The following is a 22,398-nucleotide window of genomic DNA, read 5'->3' on the forward strand; positions in this document are numbered from 1 at the left end:
GCTCCCTATGAAAAGTTGATCTTTGACGGTCCATGAGGGAATCATTTTAAAAGATAGAATTTATGTAGTCCCCATCCAGGAGAGGAATGAGATCATTTGTAAGTTCCATGATGGACATGGACACCAAGGGATTGAATGCACCCTTGCCCACCTCAGACCCCTCTGCTGGTGACCTGATTTGAAAACCGACGTGTCCCATTACGGCAAAAACTGTTTAATTTGTGCTCAAAACAATGGGGTTGTTTTGGCATGCGTAAAAAGCCCAGCTACGACACACCCACCCTGTAAATGGCCCGTGGACAAACCTTCAATTGGATTATATTGGTCCCCTCCCCCCCCCCTGCAGAAATGGATACAAGTATGTGTTAGTGGTGACAGACACATTTATGAAATGGGTCGAAGCGTTTCCCTCGAGAACAAACACAGCCAAGTCCACAGTGGAGATCTTAACAGAGCAAATTTTTACGAGGTGGGGACTCCCCGTAGTATTGAGTCAGACCAAGGTACCCCCTTTAAGGGAAGGGTCATGAAAAATGCGATGACGATATTTGGGATTAAACAAAAGTTCCACTTTGCCTATCAACCGCAGTCCGCAGCATTGTGGAGCACATGAATTGGATGCTAAAGGCGACACTTAGGAAAATGGTGCAGCAGCACAACACAACATGGGACACAGTGCTCCCATTCGCACTGATGTTTATTAGGAACACAGTGTCAAGCTCAACAGGATATAACCCCCACGCCCTCATGACCGGACGATCCATGAAGGGTACCGAATACTTATTTCGAATTAGAACATAGAACATAGAACATTACAGCGCAGTACGGGCCCTTCGGCCCTCGATGTTGCGCCGACCTGTGAAACCATCTGAAGCCTATCTGACCTACACTATTCCATTTTCATCCATATATCTATCCAGTGACCACTGAAAAGTCCTTAAAGTTGGCGAGTCGACTACTGTTGCAGGCAGGGCGTTCCACACCCCTACTACTCTCTGAGTAAAGAAACTGTCTCTGACATCTGTCTTATATCTACCAACCCTCAATTTAAAGCTATGTCCCCTCGTGTTGGTCATCACCATCCGAGGAAGAAGACTCTCACTGTCCACCCTATCTAACCCTCTGACTATCTTATATGTCTCTATTAAGTCACCTCTCAGCCTTCTCCTCTCTAACGAAAACAACCTCAAGTCCCTGAGCCTTTCCTCATAAAACCTTCCCTCCATACCAGGCAACATCCTAGTAAATCTCCTCTGAACCCTTTCCAAAGCCTCCACATCCTTCCTATAATGTGGTAACCAGAACTGCACGCAGTACTCCAGGTGCGGCCGCACCAGAGTTTTGTACAGCTGCAGCATGACCTCGTGGCTCCGAAACTCAATCCCCCTACTGAGAAAGGCTAGCACACCATATACCTTCTTAACAGCCCTATTAACCTGGGTGGCAACTTTCAGGGATTTATGTACCTGGATGCCAAGATCTCTCTGTTCATCTACACTACCAAGAATCTTGCCATTAGCCCAGTATTCTGCATTCCTGTTACTCCTTCCAAAGTGAACCACCTCACACTTATCTGCATTAAACTCCATCTGCCACCTCTCAGCCCAGCTCTGCAGCTTATCTATGTCCCTCTGTATCCTATAACATCCTTCAGCACTATCCACAACTCCACCGACCTTCGTGTCATCTGCAAATTTACTAACCCATCCTTCTACACCCTCTTCCAGGTCATTGATAAAAATGACAAACAGCAGTGGCCCCAAAACAGATCCTTGCGGTACACCACTAGTAACTGAACTCCAGGATGAACATTTGCCATTAACCACCACCCTCTGTCTTCTTTCAGCTAGCCAATTACTGATCCAAACCGCTAAATCACCTTCAATCCCATACTTCCGTATTTTCTGCAATAGCCTACCGTGGGGAACCTTATCAAACGACTTACTGAAATCCATATACACATCAACCGCTTTACCCTCATCATCCTGTTTGGTCACCTTCTCAAAAAACTCAACAAGGTTTGTGAGGCATGACCTACCTTCACAAAGCCGTGTTGACTATCGTCCAGCCCTGAGTGGAATACCTGGCCCACCCATCCCTTTCTCAGCCGGACCTGGTCCACCACTCTCAGGTGTATCTCCTGGAGCATGGCCACATCCGCCTTCAGTCCCTTCAGGTGCTCAACTACTCGTGCCGGTTCCCTCTCCCTCCCCTGACGGTAACCCATCTACCTTCTTCTGACGTGTGACTGCCTCCCTATAACTCCTCTCAATAACCCCCTCCGCCTCCCAAATGATCCAAAGTTCATCCAGCTCCAGGTCCCTAACGCGGTTCTCGGGGGGTTGGAGTTGGGTGCACTTCCCGCAGATGTAGTCAGCAGGGACACTCGAGGTGACCCTTTCCTCCCACATTCGGCAGGAGGAACATTCAACTGCCCCCTCATGGGTCACCCCCCTGACCCATGAGAAAGCAGTCCAGCACATGGTGGAGAATATTAAAGAAGCACAGCTCGCTGCAGCTGTTCGACTACGCGTTAAACAAAAGCAGAGTAAGTACAGAGAAACTCACATTCGGCAGAGTATACAGTCGGACAGCAAGTAATGATCACCTTATACAACCCCAACTCATTCCTATCCCCTAAATTTGCAGGACCATATTCAATCTCGGACAAAGTAAGCCCCTCAGTTTATAAAATCACGTATCCAAACAGAAAATCAGGATGATTCCATGTAAATCAGCTTAAGGTTTATGGAACGCAGTGCAGCCACTCGCACCACCTCTCATTGGCGACGGCATACAATGTGGACCAGCCCACTGACAACCCGAGTTCCCCGTCCCCCAGCAGCAGTAGCACATCCACAGAGACGACCTTGACCACGCCCCCAGAATCAAATTTCACCCTGACACTTGATTCGGCTGCTAGCGACAGCACTACTGAAGCCACTGAGAGACCCGAACAAGGATCCCACGAACCAGGCCCCAGTCACTACAGGCCCAGGGACCCCGACCACAATACGTTCAGCCTCTTTGAAAATATTTATTTTCTCACACCGGAACCTGACCCGCCACCTGACGATAGCAACGGCCCCCTTGCAACCTCCCTATGGAACATGAAGCACTGGCAGGAATGATGAAATGGACCCAACGTCGGCACGCCCCGTTAGCACGCAAACTCCATGAACGAGTTTGGCACCCGAGAGATGGTGACAATTCCGAGTCTGACTCCCACCATGGTAACCCCTTTGCAAATCTTTTTGAAATGGAATCGTGAGGTGTCCAGATGATGAGAGTCAGGAACCGATTGAGATTTATGGTGTCCTATACTCTGATGGAGCCTGCCCGCTTTTCTTTCTTCAATTTGTTATTTTTAAATGTTGAATGTTTGTTATTTGGGCAACTATTTGTGTCGATCTCACTAAAACTTTTGATAGTTTATTCTTAGTCATAATTACTCTTCTGACGCCACATGACAGTTAGTGAAACAAGTTTGTCTGGAGCCAATATAGTTACAAATTTTTACCGCTCTTGGAAGGTGACTCAGGCAGTGGAGTAACGGCACTTATCCCCACCCTGCCTGGAGACCCCCTATACATTTGGTCAGCCAAGCTCGGGTAGTGGAACAACGGCACTGATCACCGCCCTACCCTGGGATCCCACCCATTCTTGCCCTGCACCATATGCACCACCCCATTCGGATTCTTGTTTTCAAAACTCTTTTGCTGTTCTTTTCTCGTCCTGTCATTTAAAGAATGCTTTTTGCCACAAGTTTTGCCGTTTCCGTCAACCCTTCAGTTGCTATGCCCCACATACTATTTACATGTCAGAAACACTTGGTTGGAAAAACAAGTCTGCAGAGGACGGAGAAATTGTCCGCCCACTCAGCCCATCGACCACAGGCTGCGAGAGTGCTCGCACTGTGACACAGAATTTTTTTTTTGGATGTCTTGTCTCCGCAAATGGTTGTTGAAATAAAATGAGGGAGTCATATATGGTGATGATTATAATGGGAAATTGACGTTTAGGAGGAAACAGACAAACGAGATGTTAAACAACATGATTATAAAAGATACTATGCTTGTTCCCCTAGGAAGATACGAAGATACTCGACAGAAAAGGAAAGCCCGAATAAGATGAAGACGACCCTGATGATCGGCATCATGATCGTCGTTTGAACAGTCCAGATGCTCGCGTTACCCACCTCTACCCCCTCACCACACAGGCCCCGAACACAACCACCCAACACAACACCCCCAGCCCGGACACTACACCACACACACACCCAGCCACCGATACCCCCACATGGTGTGAGAACCTTGTCAAGTGGTATTCACTGTCCGACTAGTGGAAGCCTTACTAGTGATAGCCATATTGTACAGTGTCATTCAGACAATTAGGTTGCGAAAATGGAGAAGGAGAACCTCCCGCCCTCCAGCATACACATTTAGAGCCCCTTCCTCGGACTCCAGCAAATCCCACACACTTTCTGAACCTTTCTCCTTAATAAATTCCGTGGTTGCTGTTTTAATAAAGTTACTTCTCTGTATGTGAATATTAGTGACAGGAAGAAATGTGATTCTGCTATCGGATTTTTTTTGTATTGTGAGATAGGTTCTTTGATTGTTAAATAGCAGCATGAGTGCAGTCTAGTTAGAAACCGTTAGAGGTTCCCATTTTTACTGAATGTTAAATGGCCCCCTAGAAATTCTTAGACGTGTTGTTTAGGGAAAATTTGGTCACTGTTTTTGGACCCATAGGATAGAGTAGAGTAGAACCTGTCCTTGGTTAAGGGTACCCGGCATTTCAGAGAACAAAGAAGACCCAGTATTGTGATCCTTCACGCTTAGCGTTGAGGATCAAGAGGATGGAGTGTAGCCATCTGGGATGTTCACTTCAAACTAGGTACAGAGAAACTCACAAAGTCTGGCGGGTAAAATGGACAAGCCAAGACTCAGGCAGGCTCAGAGCCTGAAATGTATATTTGTCAGCAAAAAGTCCCAGACGGTATCAAAACTCCGTCCAATTAGCATTTTAATGGGGCCGAATAACATTTGATGGCCCATCGTCACCAAAACAAAGGACTGGTACTCAAGCAACCGGGACAGTCCCAGACATTTCGGCAACACTCCCTGTTCAAGTTAAGTACAGGTTATCTTAGTTGATAGGTGTAGTTAACTATTAGTGTTTATGTTGCATGACTAATTGTGTATAAATAAAGTACCCTTGACTTTGAACTAACTAACTGGTGTTTGGCTCTTTGATCGATAGCTGGTTGAAACTTGTGGTGGTACCATTCGATACCTGGCGACTCTAAGCATTCAGACATAGATGACATAAAAGGATAGGATAGATGCGGGCAGGTTGTTTCCACTGGCGGGTGAAAGCAGAACTAGGGGACATAGCCTCAAAATAAGGGGAAGTAGATTTAGGACTGAGTTTAGGAGGAACTTCTTCACCCAAAGGGTTGTGAATCTATGGAAATTCTTGCCCAGTGAAGCAGTTGAGGCTCCTTCATTACATGTTTTTAAGGTAAAGATAGATAGTTTTTTGAAGAATAAAGGGATTAAGGGTTATGGTGTTCGGGCCGGAAAGTGGAGCTGAGTCCACAAAAGATCAGCCATGATCTCATTGAATGGCGGAGCAGGCTCGAGGGGCCAGATGGCCTACTCCTGCTCCTAGTTCTTATCTTCTTATGTTCTTATGAAGGGAAAACTCACTGAATGCCATAATTGGAACAGAGCCACAGAAAAGACAGAGTAAAGGAAAGCACAACAACACTCATCCACAAACTTACCCTTTGGCTGCAAGTGGATTCCCAGTGGTGAATGAAGCCCTAGTCTTTAGTGTTTGATTGTTGGCAGATACCTCTATGGTGCTGATGCTCCTAGAGTTCAGGCATACTGTTCAGGCATCAAAGCTTTCTGGACCTGCAGTTGCTCCTGAGAGTTCAGGAGCGTGAAGTGCTTTCACAACTAACAAGGCTTATTCCTCATTTCAAATAGACTTCAGCTTTGAAGCTAGAGGCTGCTCACAGTCAAAGGGGTGAAATTTACTTTCAATAGAGAAGTCGCAGCAGGCCTCTGTCCTAGGAGAGTTTGGTAGGACAGACAGGCGGCAGCTGTGGTTGCCCCTGTTATGGGTCTTCACAATATTTAAAGATGGCTTGTAGACCTCACAGATGGAAAATACTTCACCTGCTGGCTCAAGGGTGACCCACGACCTGGAACGCCTCAGCCACTAGACCAAGCCCAACCCCCTGTCCCCCTTCCAATCATTGGAAGGAATCATTTTATTTGCACGAATGTCATATCCAACGAATTACCTTTCCTGAAACAGGAATCAGCCGAGTTGCACTCAATGTTAACTCTGGCAGGTTTTTTGTGCAACTGGTTCAAACCAGTTCCAGAGCATTGTAATTTGAAACCTATAAAAGCAGAGGTCTCTAGTGCTGGCTTGTCTGCACTGAGTGCTGGTTGGCTGAGTGAGTGCTGGTTGGCTGAGTGAGTACGCTTTCGAAGCTGGGAGATAGATGGAACTGGGAGGAGAGGCTACAAGAGAGAGCTGATTGGTAAGTAGTTGGTTATGATTTGAAAACCAGTTTTGAGGTTCATAAACCAGGTGCAAAACAGCAAAACAAGGCCAGCAGCGCGGGTTCAATTCCCATACCGGCCTCCCCGAACAGGTGCCAGAATGTGGCGACTAGGGGCTTTTCACAGTAACTTCATTGAAGCCTATTTGTGACAATAAGTGATTATACAATTTGTAAAAATAAATAATCTGCAAGGGCTATAATTGGTAGTTACGAGGACAAGGAAAGAAGGGCTCTGGAGAATTGGATTTAATCTGATATTAAGCATCTTTGAAAGATTTAATTTAAAGGGTAAGTCATGGAAGGAGATCTCCAAGCCTTGGTTTGCTCCTCTTGCTTCATTTGGGAGGCCGGGAACATTTCCAGTGTCTGGGAACAGCTTGTATGCAGCCTCCAGAAACTGCAGCTGGAGACTACTGCATTCTCACACTTTTTATCCCTTCCCTCTGCAGCAGAGCCAACCGTGGTACAAGACATTTGGCTGCTGCTGCTTTCACCTGAGAGGTCATTCCCCTCAATAGTTAGAATAAAGAACAAAGAAAATTTCAGTACAGGAACAGGCCCTTCGGCCCTCCAAGGCTGCGCCGACCAGGCTTCCCGTCTGAACTAAACCCCCCCCGACCCTTCCGGGGACACTTAAATGTCACTATCGTATCTGCTTCCACTACCTCCCCCAGCAGCGAGTTCCAGGCTCCCACCACCCTCTGTGTAAAAAAACTTGCCTCATACATCTCCTTTAAACCTTGGCTCTCACACCTTAAACCTATGCCCTCTAGTATTTGACTCTTCCACCCTGGGAGAAAGCTTCTGACTATCCACTCTTTCCATGCCCTTCATAATCTTGTAGACCTCTATCAAGTCGCCCCTCAACCTCCATCGTTCCAGTGAGAACAAACCGGGTTTCTCCAACATCTCCTCCTAGCTAATGCCCTCCATACCAGGCAACATCCTGGTAAATCTTTTCTGTACCCTCTCCAAAGCCTCCACATCCTTCTGGTAGTGTGGTGACCAGAATTGAACACTATACTCCAAGTGCGGCCTAACTTAGGTTCTATACTGCTGCAGCATGACTTGCCAATTTTTAAACTCAATGCCCTGATAAAGGCAACCTTTTCGATTCGGTTCGGTTCGAATCGCTTATTGTCACAAGTAGGCTTCAATTAAGTTACTGTGAAAAGCCCCTAGTCGCCACATTCCGGCGCCTGTCCGGGGAGGCTGGTACGGGAATTGAACCATGCTGCTGGCCTGCTTGGTCTGCTTTAAAAGCCAGCGATTTAGCTGAGTGAGCTAAACCAGCCCCTTTTTGACAACCTTCTTCACAAACATGGTGGACTTTAACCTGGTCTATTAAGACTTCTTTCTATGACCGAGTCAGTTTTGTATCCATCTTGCCAGTTATCGGGGATTCAATAGTAAGGGGAATAGATCGGCGTTTCTGTGCTCGCAAACGAGACTCCAGGATGGAATGTTGCCTCCCTGGTCAAGGATGTCTCGGCGTGGTCTGATGTCCTCAGGGGAATATTTGCTATAGTGGTTGGGGAGGGTTTAAACTAATATGGCAGGGAGATGGGAACCTATGTAAGGAGTCAGAGGAGGAAGAAATAAGGACAAAAATAAAAAACAGAAAAGGGGGATAATAAAAGTGATAGGCAAATAAACCAAGAGCCAGATTCAAACAGGGCCACAGTGAAAAATATTGGGAACGGGACTAGTAATGTTAAAAAGACAAGTTTCAAGGCTTTGTTACTTAACGCGCGGAGTATTCACAAAAAATGGATGAACTAATTGCACAAATAGACGTGAACAGGTATGAAATAGTCAGGATGACAGAGACATGGCTACAGAGTGACCAGGGATGGGAACTGAATATCCAGGGGTACTCAGTATTTAGGAAAGTCAGACAAAAAGGAAAAGGCGGTGGGGTTGCATTGCTGGTCAAGGAGGAATAGTGAGGGAGAATATTAGCTTCGACAATGCGGAACCTGTATGGGTAGAGCTGAGAAACAGCAAGTGGGCAACATATATAGACCCACAAACTGCAAAGATATTGCTGGAAATGGCATTAAACACAAAATTAGAGACGCATGTAATAAAGGAACAACTATAATTATGGGTGATTTTAATCTGCATATCGATTGGGAAAATCAAATTAGCCACAATACCATGGAGGACGAATTCCTGGAGTGGATGCGGGATGGTTTTCTGGATCAATATGTTGAGGAGCCAACTAGAGAACAGGCCATCCTTAATTGGGGACTGTGTAATGAGAATGGAATCATTGGCAATCTAGTTGTGTGTGACGCCTTGGGGATGAGCGACCATAATGTGATGGAATTTTTCATCAAAATGGAGAGTGAAGTAATTGAGTCTAAGACTGGGGTCCTGAATCTTAACAAGGGAAACTACGATAAAATGAGGCATGAGCTGGCTATGATCGATTGGGAAATGTTACTTTGGGATGACAGTGGGTAGGCAATGGCAAGCATTCAAAGCACGCAAGGAGGAACTGAAACAATTATTTACTCCTGTCTGGCACAAAAGTAAAATGAGAATTTCCCATGGCTTACAAGGAAAATTAGGGATAGTATTTGATCCAAGGAAGTAGCATATAAATTGGTCAAGAAAAACAGCAGTTTTGAGAATTGGGAGCCATTTAAATTCAGCAAAGAAGGACCAAGGGATTGATTGAGAAGGGGAAAATAGAGTACAAAAGCTTGCAAGGAACAGAAAAACTGACTGCAAAAGCTTATAGCCCGCACCTCCACCCTATCCCCGTAACCCAGGAACCCCATCAAACCTAAGGGCAATTTATCATGGCCAATCCACCTAACCTGCACACCTTTGGACTGTGGGAGGAAACCGGAGCACCCGGAGGAAACCCACGCAGACACGGGGAGAACGTGCAGACTCCGCACAGACAGTGACCCAAGCAGGGAATCGAACCTGAGACCCTGGAGCTATGAAGCAACTGTGCTAACCAATGTGCTACCATGCCGCCCTACAATTCACAATATATATTAATGATTCAGATAGGGAACAAAGTGCCATATCCCCAAATTTGCAGATGACACCAAGTTGGGTGGGAGGGTGAGCTGTGAGGGGGATGCAGAGATCCTTCAGTGTGATTTGGACAAGTTGAGTGAGTGGGCAAATGAATGGCAGATGCAGTATAATTTGGATAAATGTGAGGTCATCCACTTTGGTAGCAAAAAGAAGAAGGCAGGCTATCATCTGAATGGCCATAAATTAGGAGAGGGGAAAATGCAACGAGTCCTGGGTGTCCTCATACACCAGTCACTGAAAGTAAGCATGCAGGTGCAGTAGCCGGTAAAGAATGCCAACGGTATGTTGGCCTTCAACATGAGAGGATTGGAGTACAGGAGCAGGGATGTCTTGCTGCAATTATACAGGGCCTTGGTGAGGCCACACCTGGAATATTGTGTGTAGTTTTAGTCTCCTTATCTGAGGAAGGGTGTTCTAGGTATAGAGGGAGTGCAGCAAAGGTTTACCAGATTAATTCCTGAGATGGCAGGACTGATGTATGAGGAGAGATTGAATCGGTATTCGCTGGAGTTCAGAAGAATGAGGAGGGATCTCATGGAAACCTATAAAAACCAGGACTGGAAAGGGTAGATGCAGGAAGGATGTTCCTAATGGTGGGTGTGTCCAGAACCAGGGGGCACAGTCTGAGAATACGGGGTAGGTCAGTTAGGACAGTGATGAGGAAAAGTTTCTTCACCCAGTGGTGAGCCTGTGGAATTCGTTGCCACCGGATGTAGTTGAGTCCAAAACATTGTACGGTTTCAAGAAGCAGCTAGATATAGCACTCTGGGCGAAGGGGATCAAAGGATACGGGGGAAAGCAGGATGAGGCTATTGAGTTGGATGATCAGCTATAATGATAATGAATGGTGGAGCGGGCTTGAAGGCTGAATGACCTCCTCCAGCTCCTATTTATTCTCTGTTTCTACTTTTGAGTCGACAATCGATGAAGAAAGCACGTATGAAACTTGACATGGAAAATGACAAGGCCATTGCATTTGGAAAAACTGTGCATTTACAATTTACACAGGCTAGATACTATTGCATTCTATTAATTAACCCCAATTTTCTTGTAAAGAAATTAAAGAAGTACTGTTAGCATCAGAGAACAGGAGTCTAGAAGACAAAAAGTTGATTGTGTTAAAGTTGCATCGGCAATTTTCTCATCCGTCTTACCAAAGATGAAAAATTTTGCTCAGGGATGTGGGTATAAGACATGAAAAATGTACCAAACATATAGAAGATTGGTGATAGATGTGATATATGTAAGAAATAAAGAACACCACTGTGGCCCATCGTGAGCATGTCCTTTGCAAGAGATTTTTTTTTTAAATTTTGAATACCCAATTAATTTTTTCCAATTAAGGGGCTATTTAGCGTGGCCAATCCATCTACCCTGCACATCTTTGGGTTGTGGGGCGAAACCCACGCAAACACAGGGAGAATGTGTAAACTCCACACTGACAGTGACCCAGAGCCGGGATCAAACCTGGGACCTCGGCGCCGTGAGACAGCATTGCTAACCACTGTGCACCGTGCTGCCCCTTTGCGAGAGATTTCAATGAAGTTGTGGCTATGGATTTAAGGTGTGGGATAAAGAAAAGAACATTTTTGTTTTATCAGACTTGTCAACAGGTTTACTCAGTAGTAGTATTATAAGTAGTAAAGAATTAAAAATAATTGTGAAACAGATCATGGAAAAATGGATAGGGACCAAACTGGAGCCACTGGCAAAGTTCCTCACTGATAATGTGGGAACTTTTTAACGATGAGTTTTGGGATTTGTGTGAAAACATGAACATAATAGTTATGAATACAGCTGCACAAAGCCCATTTAGTAAAGGGGTGTGCGAGAGAAATCATGCTGTAATGGATTAAATGCTTCATAACATTTTTGCAGATACGCCAAATTGTAAATTAACTTCAGCTTTAGTATGGGTCATCTATACAAAGAATTCACTACAATGCAGGACTGCAGTGGTGCAGTCCATATCAGTTGGTTTTTGGTAGAAATCCCAAAATTCCTTCACTCATGAATGATCCTCCTGCTTGCGAGGAACTCTGATTAGCTCTGCCTTTTCTGGGCATTTGAATGCACTGCATGAGGGTAGGAGAGCTTTCCTAAAACTGGAAATCTCAAAAAGGAGAGCATTGAGCTACAATGTACAGCCATCGGAAAGGGATTTCGGTTTTATTTGATTTTCTATTGAATTGGAACAGTGACTAAGGGGGATTCAGTAAGAGCTATATACATTGATTACTGTAGCTGTTGTGTTTTTTTTCATGTTTGTAATTGTTATCAAATTCTTGATAAGCTTTTTACATATTCTAGAACAAAGAACAATACAGCACAGGAACAAGCCCTCCAAGCCTGTACCAGTCATGATACCAACCTTTGCCAAAACCCTCAGCACTTCCTTGTACTGTATCCCTCTGTACCCATCCTATCATAGTATTTGTCAAGATGCCTTTTGAACGTTGTTAATGTATCTGCTTCCACAACCTCCCCTGGCAACGCGTTCCAGGCACTCGCCACCCTCTGCGTAAACAACCTGCCTCGCACATCTCCTCTAAACTTTGCCCCACGGACCTTAAACCTATGCCCCCTGGTCACTGAACCCTCCACCCTGGGAAAGAGTGCCTGCCCATCCACTCTATCCATGCCTCTCATAATCTTGTCAACCTCAATCAGGTCACCCCTCAACCTCCGTCTTTCTAATGAAAACAGTCCGAGTCTATTCAGCCTCTCCACATAGCTAACACCCTCCAGAACAGGCAACATCCTGGTATACCTCCTCTGCACCCTCTCCAAAGCCTCCACAACCTTCTGGTAGAGTGGCGACCAGAATTGTGCGCAATATTTTAAGTGCGGCCTCAACAAGGTTCTATACAACTGTAGCATGACTTGCCAGTTTTTATACTCGATGCCCTTTCTAATGAAAGCAAGTATTCCGTATGCTTTCTTGACTATCTTGTCCACTTGTGTTACCTCCTTCAAAGATCTGTGGACCTGCCCGGCCAGATCTCTCTGACTTTCTATATTCCTCACAGTTTTGCCATTTATGGTATATTTCCCCTCTATGTTAGACCTACCAAAATGCATTACCTCACATTTGTCTGGATTAAACTCCATTTGTCATTTCTCTGCCAAAGTCTCCAACCTATCTATGTCCTGCTGTATCCTCTGACAATCCTCAACACTATCTGCTACTACACCAACCTTAGTGTCATCCGCAAACTTACTAATCAGACCAGCTGCATTTTTCTCCAAATTGTTTATGTACACTACAAACAACAGAGGCACCAGCACAGATCCCTGTGGAACACCACTAGTCACAACCTTCCATTCAGAAAAACACCCTTCGACTGCTACCCTTTGCCTTCTGTGACCGAGCCAGTTCTGCATCCACCTTACCACCTCACCTCTGATCCCGTGTGACTTCATCTTTGTACCAGTCTGCCATGAGGCACCTTGTAAATAAGTCCATGTAAATAACATCCACTGCCCTCCCCTCATCAATCATCTTTGTCACCTCATCAAAAAACTTGATCAAGTTAACTACGTTCTTATAATAATATTTGTTTTGGTAAAAACGCCTTGGAAGTTTGATGAATCACACCTGAAGTGAAGGTCCTTGTGCTCATCCTAGCCAAATTCAACATAAAAGTTAAAGGTCAGGTGAGCTTCAAAGTTCTTTTTTTTTAAATATTTTTATTCTCCTCCTTTTTCACATTTTCTCCCAAATTTGCACCCACCAACAATAAACAATAAGCAGTAACAGATATAATGTCAATCCCCTTATCAACAACAACAATCCTATCCTCCCACCAACCCCCAAACAACTGCCCGCATGTTAACATAAACAAATAACAAAAGGGAATCAGGAATCACCCATAATCACCATTAACACATACAGTCCTGCCCCCTCCGCCAACTAATGTTCGATGTTATCCAATTTTCCAATTCTTGAAAGTGCATAATGAATAATGCCCATGAATTGTAGAACCCCTCCATCCTTCCTCTCAGTTCAAACTTAACCTTCTCAAGAGTCAAGAATTCCAACAGATCCCCTCGCCACGCCAGGGCACAAGGTGGAGGAGAGGTTGTTCTCCATCGCAACAGAATCCGCCTTTGGGCGATCAACGAGGCGAAGGCCACAACATCTGCCTCCGCACCCGTTTCCAACACCGGCCAGTCATACACCCCGAATATGGCCTCCTGAGGGCCCGGGTCCAGTTTTGCGTGCACCAATTTAGAGATTACCCTAAAAATCTCCTTCCAGTAATCCTCACACACATCTTCTACCCTTTCAAAGAGCCGGCTCATCCTCGCCCTTGTGAGGCGTGCTCTATGTACCACCTTCAGGTGTATCAGCCCCAATCACGCGCACAAGGTGGAGGCATTCACTTTCCGGAGCACCTCACATCAGAACCTCTTCTCCATATCCTCTCCCAACTCTTCCTTCCACTTTGCTTTAATCCCTTCCAGTGGTGCCTTCTCCTCTTCCAAAAAAGCCCCATAAACCGCCGACATTACCCCATTCTCCAGTCGCCCTGTCGTCAGCACCTCCTCCAGCAATGTGGAGGCCAGCTCCACCGGGAAGCTCTGTATTTCCTTCCTGGCAAAATTCCGAACATATTTCATGTGTCTAAACATTCCCCCCTGCTCCAGCCCATACTTCGCTCCCAGCTCGTTCAATCCAGCAAACCGATCCCCAAGAAACAAATCTTTTAGTGTCTTAATCCCCTTCTCTTCCCATCTCCGAAAATTTCGGTCCCACTTCGCTGGCTCAAATCTGTGGTTCCCCCCTATTCGGCATTTCCCTTGGCCCTGCCCCAACCCAAAGGTTTGGTGAAACTGCCTCCAAATTCTCAATGAAGCTATTATTACCGGACTCCCTGAATATTTCCCCGGGACCATCAGGAACGACGCTATTGCTAGCGCCTTCAATCCCAACCTGCTACACAAACTCTCCTCCGTTATGACACTTTGGAGTTTCTAAGGCCTGGCCCATAACAGTATACACACAGTTTGTGTCTGCATGTATTCACACGGTGTGTGTATGTATTTGCAGTGTATGTGTGTATAAGACATAGGAGTGGAAGTAAGGCCATTCGGCCCATCGAGTCCACTCCGCCATTCAATCATGGCTGATGGGCATTTCAACTCCACCTACCAGCATTCTCCCCGTAGCCCTTAATTCCTCGCGACATCAAGAATTTATCTATCTCTGCCTTGAAGCCATTTAGCGTCCCGGCCTCCACTGCACTCCGCGGCAATGAATTCCACAGGCCCACCACTCTCTGGCTGAAGAAATGTCTCCGCATTTCTGTTCTGAATTTACCCCCTCTAATTCTAAGGCTGTGCCCACGGGTCCTCGTCTCCTCGCCTAACGGAAACAGTTTCTTTGCGTCCACCCTTTCTAAGCCATGTATTATCTTGTAAGTTTCTATTAGATCTCACCTTAACCTTCTAAACTCCAATGAATACAATCCCAGGATCCTCAGCCGTTCATCATATGTTAGACCCGCCATTCCAGGGATCATCCGTGTGAATCTCCGCTGGACACGCTCCAGTGCCAGTATGTCCTTCCTGAGATGTGGGGCCCAAAACTGGACACAGTACTCCAAATGGGGCCTAACCAGAGCCTTATAAAGGCTCAGTAGCACATCGCTGCTTTTATATTCCAACCCTCTTGAGATAAATGACAACATTGCATTCGCTTTCTTAATCACAGATTCAACCTGCATGTTTACCTTTAGGGAATCCTCGACTAGCACTCCCAGATCCCTTTGTACTTTGGCATTATGAATTTTCTCACCGTTTAGAAAGTAGTCTATGCTTGGATTCTTTTTTCCAAAGTGCAAGACCTCACATTTTCTCACGTTGAATTGCATCAGCCATTTCCTGCACCACTCTCCCAAACTGTCTAGATCCTTCTGCAGCCTCCCCACTTCCTCAGCACTACCTGCCTGACCACCTAACTTCGTATCATTGGCAAACTTCGCTAGAATGCCCCCAGTCCCTTCATCCAGATCATTAATATATATGGTGAACAGCTGTGGCCCCAACACTGAACCCTGTGGGACACCGCTGGTCACCGGCTGCCATTCCGAAAAATAACCTTTTATCACAACTCTCTGCCTTCTGTCAGACAGCCAATCCTCAACCCATGCCAGTAGCTCACCTCGAACACCATGGGCCCTCACCTTATTCAGCAGCCTCCTGTGTGGCACCTTATCAAAGGCCTTATCAGTGTGTGTGTACGTATTCACACAGTGTGTATATGTATATGTATTCACACTATGTGTGCATGTATTCATACAGTGTGCGTGTATGTATTCACATGGTGTGTCTGAGTTTGCACTATGTGTGCGTGTCCACAGTGTGTGTGCGTGTTCACACTGTTTGGGTTCATACTGTGTGTATGGGGTCGCACTGTGTGTGCATGTGTCTTCACACTTGTGTGTGTTCACACCGCGTGCGTGTGTATGTTCACACCGAGTGCGTGTGTGTTCACACCGAGTGCGTGTGTGTGTTCACACTGAGTGCATGTGTGGATGTGTGGGTTCACACTGTATATGTGTGTTTACACTGTGTGTGTGTTTACACTGTGTGTGTTTACACTGTGTGTGTTCATATGGTGTGTGTGTTCACATTGCGCATTTGATCATTCTGTGTTTGCATGGTTCCTGTGTGTCTGTCTTCACAATTAGTGCGTCTGTCTTCACAACGCGTGTGTCTATCTTCACAATGTGTGTGTCTGTCGTCACAATGCGTGTGTGTGTTCACACTGTACCTGTGCCACTGTAAAAACAGGTTTTGTGCATTTTGCCCATGAACAGCTCCAACCCAATGATAGCATAGATGATGATCATAAATAGCACCAGCAGAGCGATGTGCAGCAGAGGGACCATGGCCCTGATAATCGAGTTTAGAACCACCTGTAAACCTGAACAAAAACAGATCAATGAGTACACATCATGGTCCAGCTCACTGTCATAGTTTTACAGCATCCAACCCTTCGGCCCATCGTGTCCATGCCGGCCATCAAGCTAACTATTCTCATCCATTTTCTCGCACTTGGTTCGTCGACTTATATACAATGGCATTTCAAGTGCTCATTGTTCGGATATTGGCTGTCTGTCCTGTGTTCCCTTTTAATGTCCGTCCTGCTGCCTGCTCTGATTAGCATTCTTTGGTGTAGTTGCAGCAAAGTTACTGCACCCTTTGGGATTTCTGTTGAAATTGTCGTCTTTGGACAGTGGAAACACCCCTACTCCTCCACACCTCACCCCACACACTCCATCCTCAAACACCCCACCCTCAAACACCCCAACCCCCCATCCCCAGTCAAGTCTGGTGGCTGGTCCAAAACCATCCCTTTTGGGTTCTACGGCAGAATCTGTGGTGTTGTTTGAAAGACTTGGCAAGCAGCCAATCGGTGCATGGGGAATTTTCAGCCTTCTCTTATCCGGGCGTGTGGTTGGTGAAGCCAATCAGTAACTTTCAGGAAAGAAGGCGGGTCTTCTGGAGAGTTGAATTTTTTGTTCAGTTCTGTTTAGCAGCCAGCAAGTCAGGACCCTGACGACTCCCTCTCTCCTGGATGATTTTAAGAGACATTGGAGCCAAATCTGAAAAGGCCTTCCTGTCTAAAGGAGCAAAGACAGCCATCAGAACTGGGAATGAGATCTTGAGTGTGAAAGTACAAGTTTTCCCAAAGGTCCATAATCTTCTAAAATGTGTGTGTCAGGGGAAGGGAAGAGCTGAAGAATTGAATTTTAAAGTGGGAGCATTTGTGATTAAGCTGTCAGAGTCTTGTACAGGAATCAGTAAAAGCTGCTAATTCCAGGGTCGGAGCTGTATTGTTCTCACAAGTAGGTAAATGTTCCATCCGGTTGTAAAAACGCAGAAGTGCATCGATCTGAGCATCCTGTGTACAGCACCATCTGGTGGCAGGTGACAAGGACTGCACTGATCTGAACACAGCTCTATCTGGTGGCTGAAGAGCAGAATCACACCAACCTGAAATTCTTAGGTGAAACATCATCTGGTGGTCGAAGGACTGAAGTGCGCCAACCTGAACCTCTCAAGTAACTCTATTTCCCAGAGGCTGCAACCACAGCCTCTGGGAAACTATAAAGAAAGTAGGAAGGTACTTAAGCAGGAAATTAGGAGGGCTAGGAGGGGTCATGAAAAGTCCTTGGCATGGAGGATTAAGGTGAATCCCAAAGCTTTTTATTCATATGTAAAAAGCAAGAGGGTGGCCAGGGAAAGGAGTGGACCACTTAAGGACAGTGGGGGGAATCGATGTGTTGAGTCAGGAAATGGGCAAGGTAGTAAATACTTTGTATCAGCGTTCGCCAAAGAACAGGACTTTGTGGAAGATGATTCTTGGGTAGGCCCACTATACCCCCACCAAACCCTCCCCATCAGACACCCACTTAAGACAGCCTCCCAGCAGAGACGCCTCCCACCAGTGACCTCCCCATGAGAACCTCTCACCCGAAACCTCCCCCATAACAGAACCCCCATCAGATACCCCTGCATAAGAGATCCCCACCGAGCCATCTCCATAAGAGTCCCAACCAATTCCCAATCCATGCCGATATATTCCTATGCACTTTCATTTTGCATACTAAGTTCTTCTGTGGAACTTTATCAAAAGCTTTATGCAAATACAAATACACCACATCCATTGGTTCATCTTTATCCATTTTATTAGTTGCATCCTCAAAAAACATAATTTCCCTTTCATAAATCCACATTGCCCTTTTCTAATACCATCGATGTTTTCTAACTGTCCTGTCATCACATCCTTTATAATAGACGCTGGCATTTTCCCAGTACTGATTAACAGATATGCAATTCCCTGTTTTCTCCTATCCTCCTTTTTTAAATAGTGGGGTTACATTTACGACTCTCCAATCTGCTGGGACTGTTCCAGAATCGACAAAATTTTGGAAGAAAATAACTCATGGTGTTGGGGATAATAAATTAGCATGGCTAATTAACAAGAGACAGAGAGTACGGTTAATAGGTTATTTTTAAGTTGACAACTGTATCTAGTAGAATCAAGTTGTCAACTTGAAAATAACCCAAAAGGGGAAAAGTTTAAGGGAGGTATGCGTGGAAAGTTCTTTACGCAGAGGGTGTTGGGTGCCTGGAAGGCATTGCCGGCGGAGGTGGTAGAGGCAGACACGATAGTGTAATTTAAGATGTATTTAGACAGATACATGAATGGGCAGGGAGCAGAGGGATACAGATCCTTAGAAAATAGGCGACAGTTTTAGTTAGAGGATCTGGATCGGCACAGGCTTGGAGGGCCGAAGGGCCTGTTTCTGTGCTGTAATTTTTCTTTGTTCTTCTTTGTTCTTTGTGTAAGGGTCCTTCCTGTTTGTGCCCTATTTATTCCCTACATCCTCTATCTTTTTTTTTTCCTGTTACATTTTTGATCCATGAATGACTAAGGGACATGAAGGAAAGTGGCCAATGCCTTTAATTCAAACCACAATCTAGAAAGGACTGTGCAGGTTTACCCTGATGATTGCAAATTGATGATAACAGTCAAGACTTGGTTTGAATGATTTGGCCGATGGCCAATGAATTAGCCTAAAAGGTATTGCTCTTCCTGGTAACAGGTGGTGTTTGGATCGGATATGAATGATTCAGAGACCTAAAGAATTTTCAGTTTCGGTTTTGCAGCTAAGAGAGAAAACTTCTCTTTTTCCCCACTCTGTTTTCTCCAAATTTCCACCAAAAGGCCACTGTGGGAACCAACTCTCTCTGCAGAAAAGGCTGTGGCAAGCAGACGGGGTTTGTGAGAGGGAGGCAGCTCTTTTCAAACATTAGGAGGGTATTGAATGTGGTTATGGCACCAACGAAGGGGAAGGAAACAGAGGTGGCATTGGATGCTGAGAAGCATTTGACCGGGTAGAATGAGAGTACTTGATGGCAGTTCTGAAGCGGTTTGGGATTGGACCAAGATTTGTATAAAGCTACTGGATAAGGAGCCTAGGGCGAGTGTCTGCAAAAATAACATCAGCTCAGAATGCTTTCCTCTCCACCGTGGGACTAGGCAGAGATGTCCTATGGCCCCCCTGTTGTTTGCACTCACGAGTGAGCCATTGGTCATCGCGTTAAGACGTTTGAGGGATGGAAAGGGATAGTGCGGGTGGGGGTGGGGGAAATAAAGTATAGAATGTCCTTGTATGCCGATAATTTGCTGTTATAAGTGCCGGAACCGAATGTGTCAATAAGGGGAATACTGGAGCTGCTTCGGGAGGTTGGGTCTTTCTCGGTGTACAAATTAAATCGAGACAAAAGTGAATATTTTGTGGTGTCTCGGCCGGGGGTGGGGGCAGGGGTGGGAGGGCTGCCATTCCATAGGGCAGGCATTCACTTTAGATACCTGGGGGTGCAGGTTGCTCGGGATTGGGAGGGGGCTCCGTAGCTACAACTTTTCTGGTTTACTGGAGAGGGTGAAAGCTGATCTGGCAAGATGGGATGGTCTCCCTCTGTCGCTGGCGGGTCAGGTACAGGCGGTTAAAATGAATGTGTTGATGTTATTACTGTTTATTTTCCAATGCCTGCCGATTTTCCTGCCAAAGGCATTTATTCGAGAGATTGAATGAATGATTATCCCTTCAAGCAGAGAGATTTGGGTATGCATGTCCACCGATCACTGAAAGTGGCAACGCATATGGATAAGGTGGTCAAGAAGACATTCTGGCCTGCATCAGTCGGGGCATGGAATATAAAAGTTGGCAAGTCATGTTGCAGCTGTACAGGACCTTGGTTAGGCCTCATTTGGAATATTGTGCACAATTCTGGACGCCACACACCAACTGAAGGATGTGGATGCTTTGGAGAGGGTACAGAAGCGGTTTAATGAAAATGAAATGAAAATCGCTTATTGCCACAAGTAGGCTTTGAATAAAGTTACTGTGAAAAGCCCCTAGTCGCCAAATTCCGGTGCCTGTTCGGGGATGTTGCCTGGTATGGAGGGCATTAGCTATGAGGAGAGGTTAGATAAACTCGGTCTGTTCTCACTGGAATGAGGAGGATGAGAGGTGACCTGATAGAGGTCGACAAGATTATGAGTGGCATGGACAGAGTGGATAGTCAGATGTTCTTTCAAAGGGTAGGAGAGTCAAGTACTGGGGGACTTAGATTTAAAGTGCATGGGGAAAAGTTTAGAACAGATGTGCACGGCAAGGCTTGTGCACAGAGGGTGTTAAATACATGGGACGCGCTGCGTGGGGAGGTGGTGGGAGCAGGTACGATAACAGCATTTAAGGGACATAAGTGCATAAGATTTTAGTTTAGGCAGGTACCATGGTCGGCACAGGCTCTGAGGGCCAAAGGGCCTGGTCCTGTGCTGTATTGTTCTTTGTTCATTGTTCTTTATGTTCTTCTGATCCTTACCCTAAATAAACAGCCAAACATTGAGTGGAAACTCTTTAGATCAAATAGTTTGGATGGGGTAGTGTTTGTGCAGTGTGTCCAGGAAGCTTTTCTAACACAGTATGTAGATTGTCCGACCAGAGGGGAGGCCATATTGGATTTAGTACTTGGTAATGAACCAGGGCAGGTGATAGATTTGTTAGTGGGGGAGCATTGTGGAGGTAGTGAGCACAATTCTGTGACTTTCACTTTAGTTATGGAGAGAGATAGGTGCGTGCAACAGGGCAAGGTTTATAATTGGGGGAAGGGTAAATACAATGCCGTCAGACAAGAATTGAAGTGCAGAAGTTGGGAACATAGGCTGTCTGGGAAGGACACAAGTGAAATGTGGAACTTGTTCAAGGAACAGGTACTGTGTGTCTTTGATATGTATGTCCCTGTCAGGCAGGGAAGAGATGGTCGAGTGAGGGAACTATGGTTGACAAGAGAGGTTGAATGTCTTGTTAAGAGGAAAAAGGAGACTTATGTAAGGCTGAAGAAACAAGGTTCAGACAGGGCGCTGGAGGGATACAAGATAGCCAGGAGGGAACTGAAGAAAGGGGTTAGGAGAGCTAAGAGGTGGCATGAAAAATCTTTGGCAGGTAGGATTAAGGAAAACCCCAAGGCCTTTTACACATATGTGAGAAATATGAGAATGACTAGAGCGAGGGTAGGTCCGATTTAAGGACAGTAGCGGGAGATTGTGTATTGAGTCTGAAGAGATAGGAGAGGTCTTCAACAAGTATTTTTCTTCAGTATTTACAAACGAGAGGGGCCATTTTGTTGGAGAGGACAGTGTGAAACAGACTGATAAGCTCGAGGAGATACTTGTCAGGAAGGAAGATGTGTTGCGCGTTTTGAAAAACTTGAGGATAGACAAGTCCACCGTGCCTGATGGGATCTATCCAAGGATTCTATGGGAAGCAAGAAATGAAATTGCAGAGCCGTTGGCAATGATCTTTTCGTCCTCGCTGTCAACAGGGGTGGTACCAGAGGATTGGAGAGTGGCGAATGTCGTGCCCCTGTTCAAAAAAGGGAATAGGGATAACCCTGGGAATTACAGGCCAGTTAGTCTTACTTCAGTGGTAGGCAAAGTCATGGAAAGGGTACTGAGGGATAGGATTTCTGAGCATCTGGAAAGGCACTGCTTGATTAGGGATAGTCAGCACGGATTTGTGAGGGGTAGGTCTTGCCTTACAAGTCTTATTGACTTCTTTGAGGAGGTGACCAAGCATGTGGATGAAGGTAAAGCAGTGGATGTAGTGTACATGGATTTTAGTAAGGCATTTGAGGCTTGTAGGCTTGTGCAGAAAGTAAGGAGGCAT

At 45.7% G+C, this 22,398-nt stretch overlaps 1 protein-coding gene across 1 annotated transcript in view; it reads right to left on the minus strand.

The window, feature by feature from the left end:
* The window catches only part of LOC119978247 (voltage-dependent L-type calcium channel subunit alpha-1S-like), a 642,412-nt gene that overhangs the window by 578,883 nt on the left and 41,131 nt on the right, over nt 1–22,398 (minus strand). The window contains 1 exon segment of the mRNA XM_038819727.1: nt 16,428–16,580. Coding sequence (XP_038675655.1) covers nt 16,428–16,580 — 153 coding nt within the window.

The sequence above is a fragment of the Scyliorhinus canicula genome, chromosome 15, assembly GCF_902713615.1.
Source record: "Scyliorhinus canicula chromosome 15, sScyCan1.1, whole genome shotgun sequence".
Classification (NCBI taxonomy): Eukaryota; Metazoa; Chordata; class Chondrichthyes; order Carcharhiniformes; family Scyliorhinidae; genus Scyliorhinus; species Scyliorhinus canicula.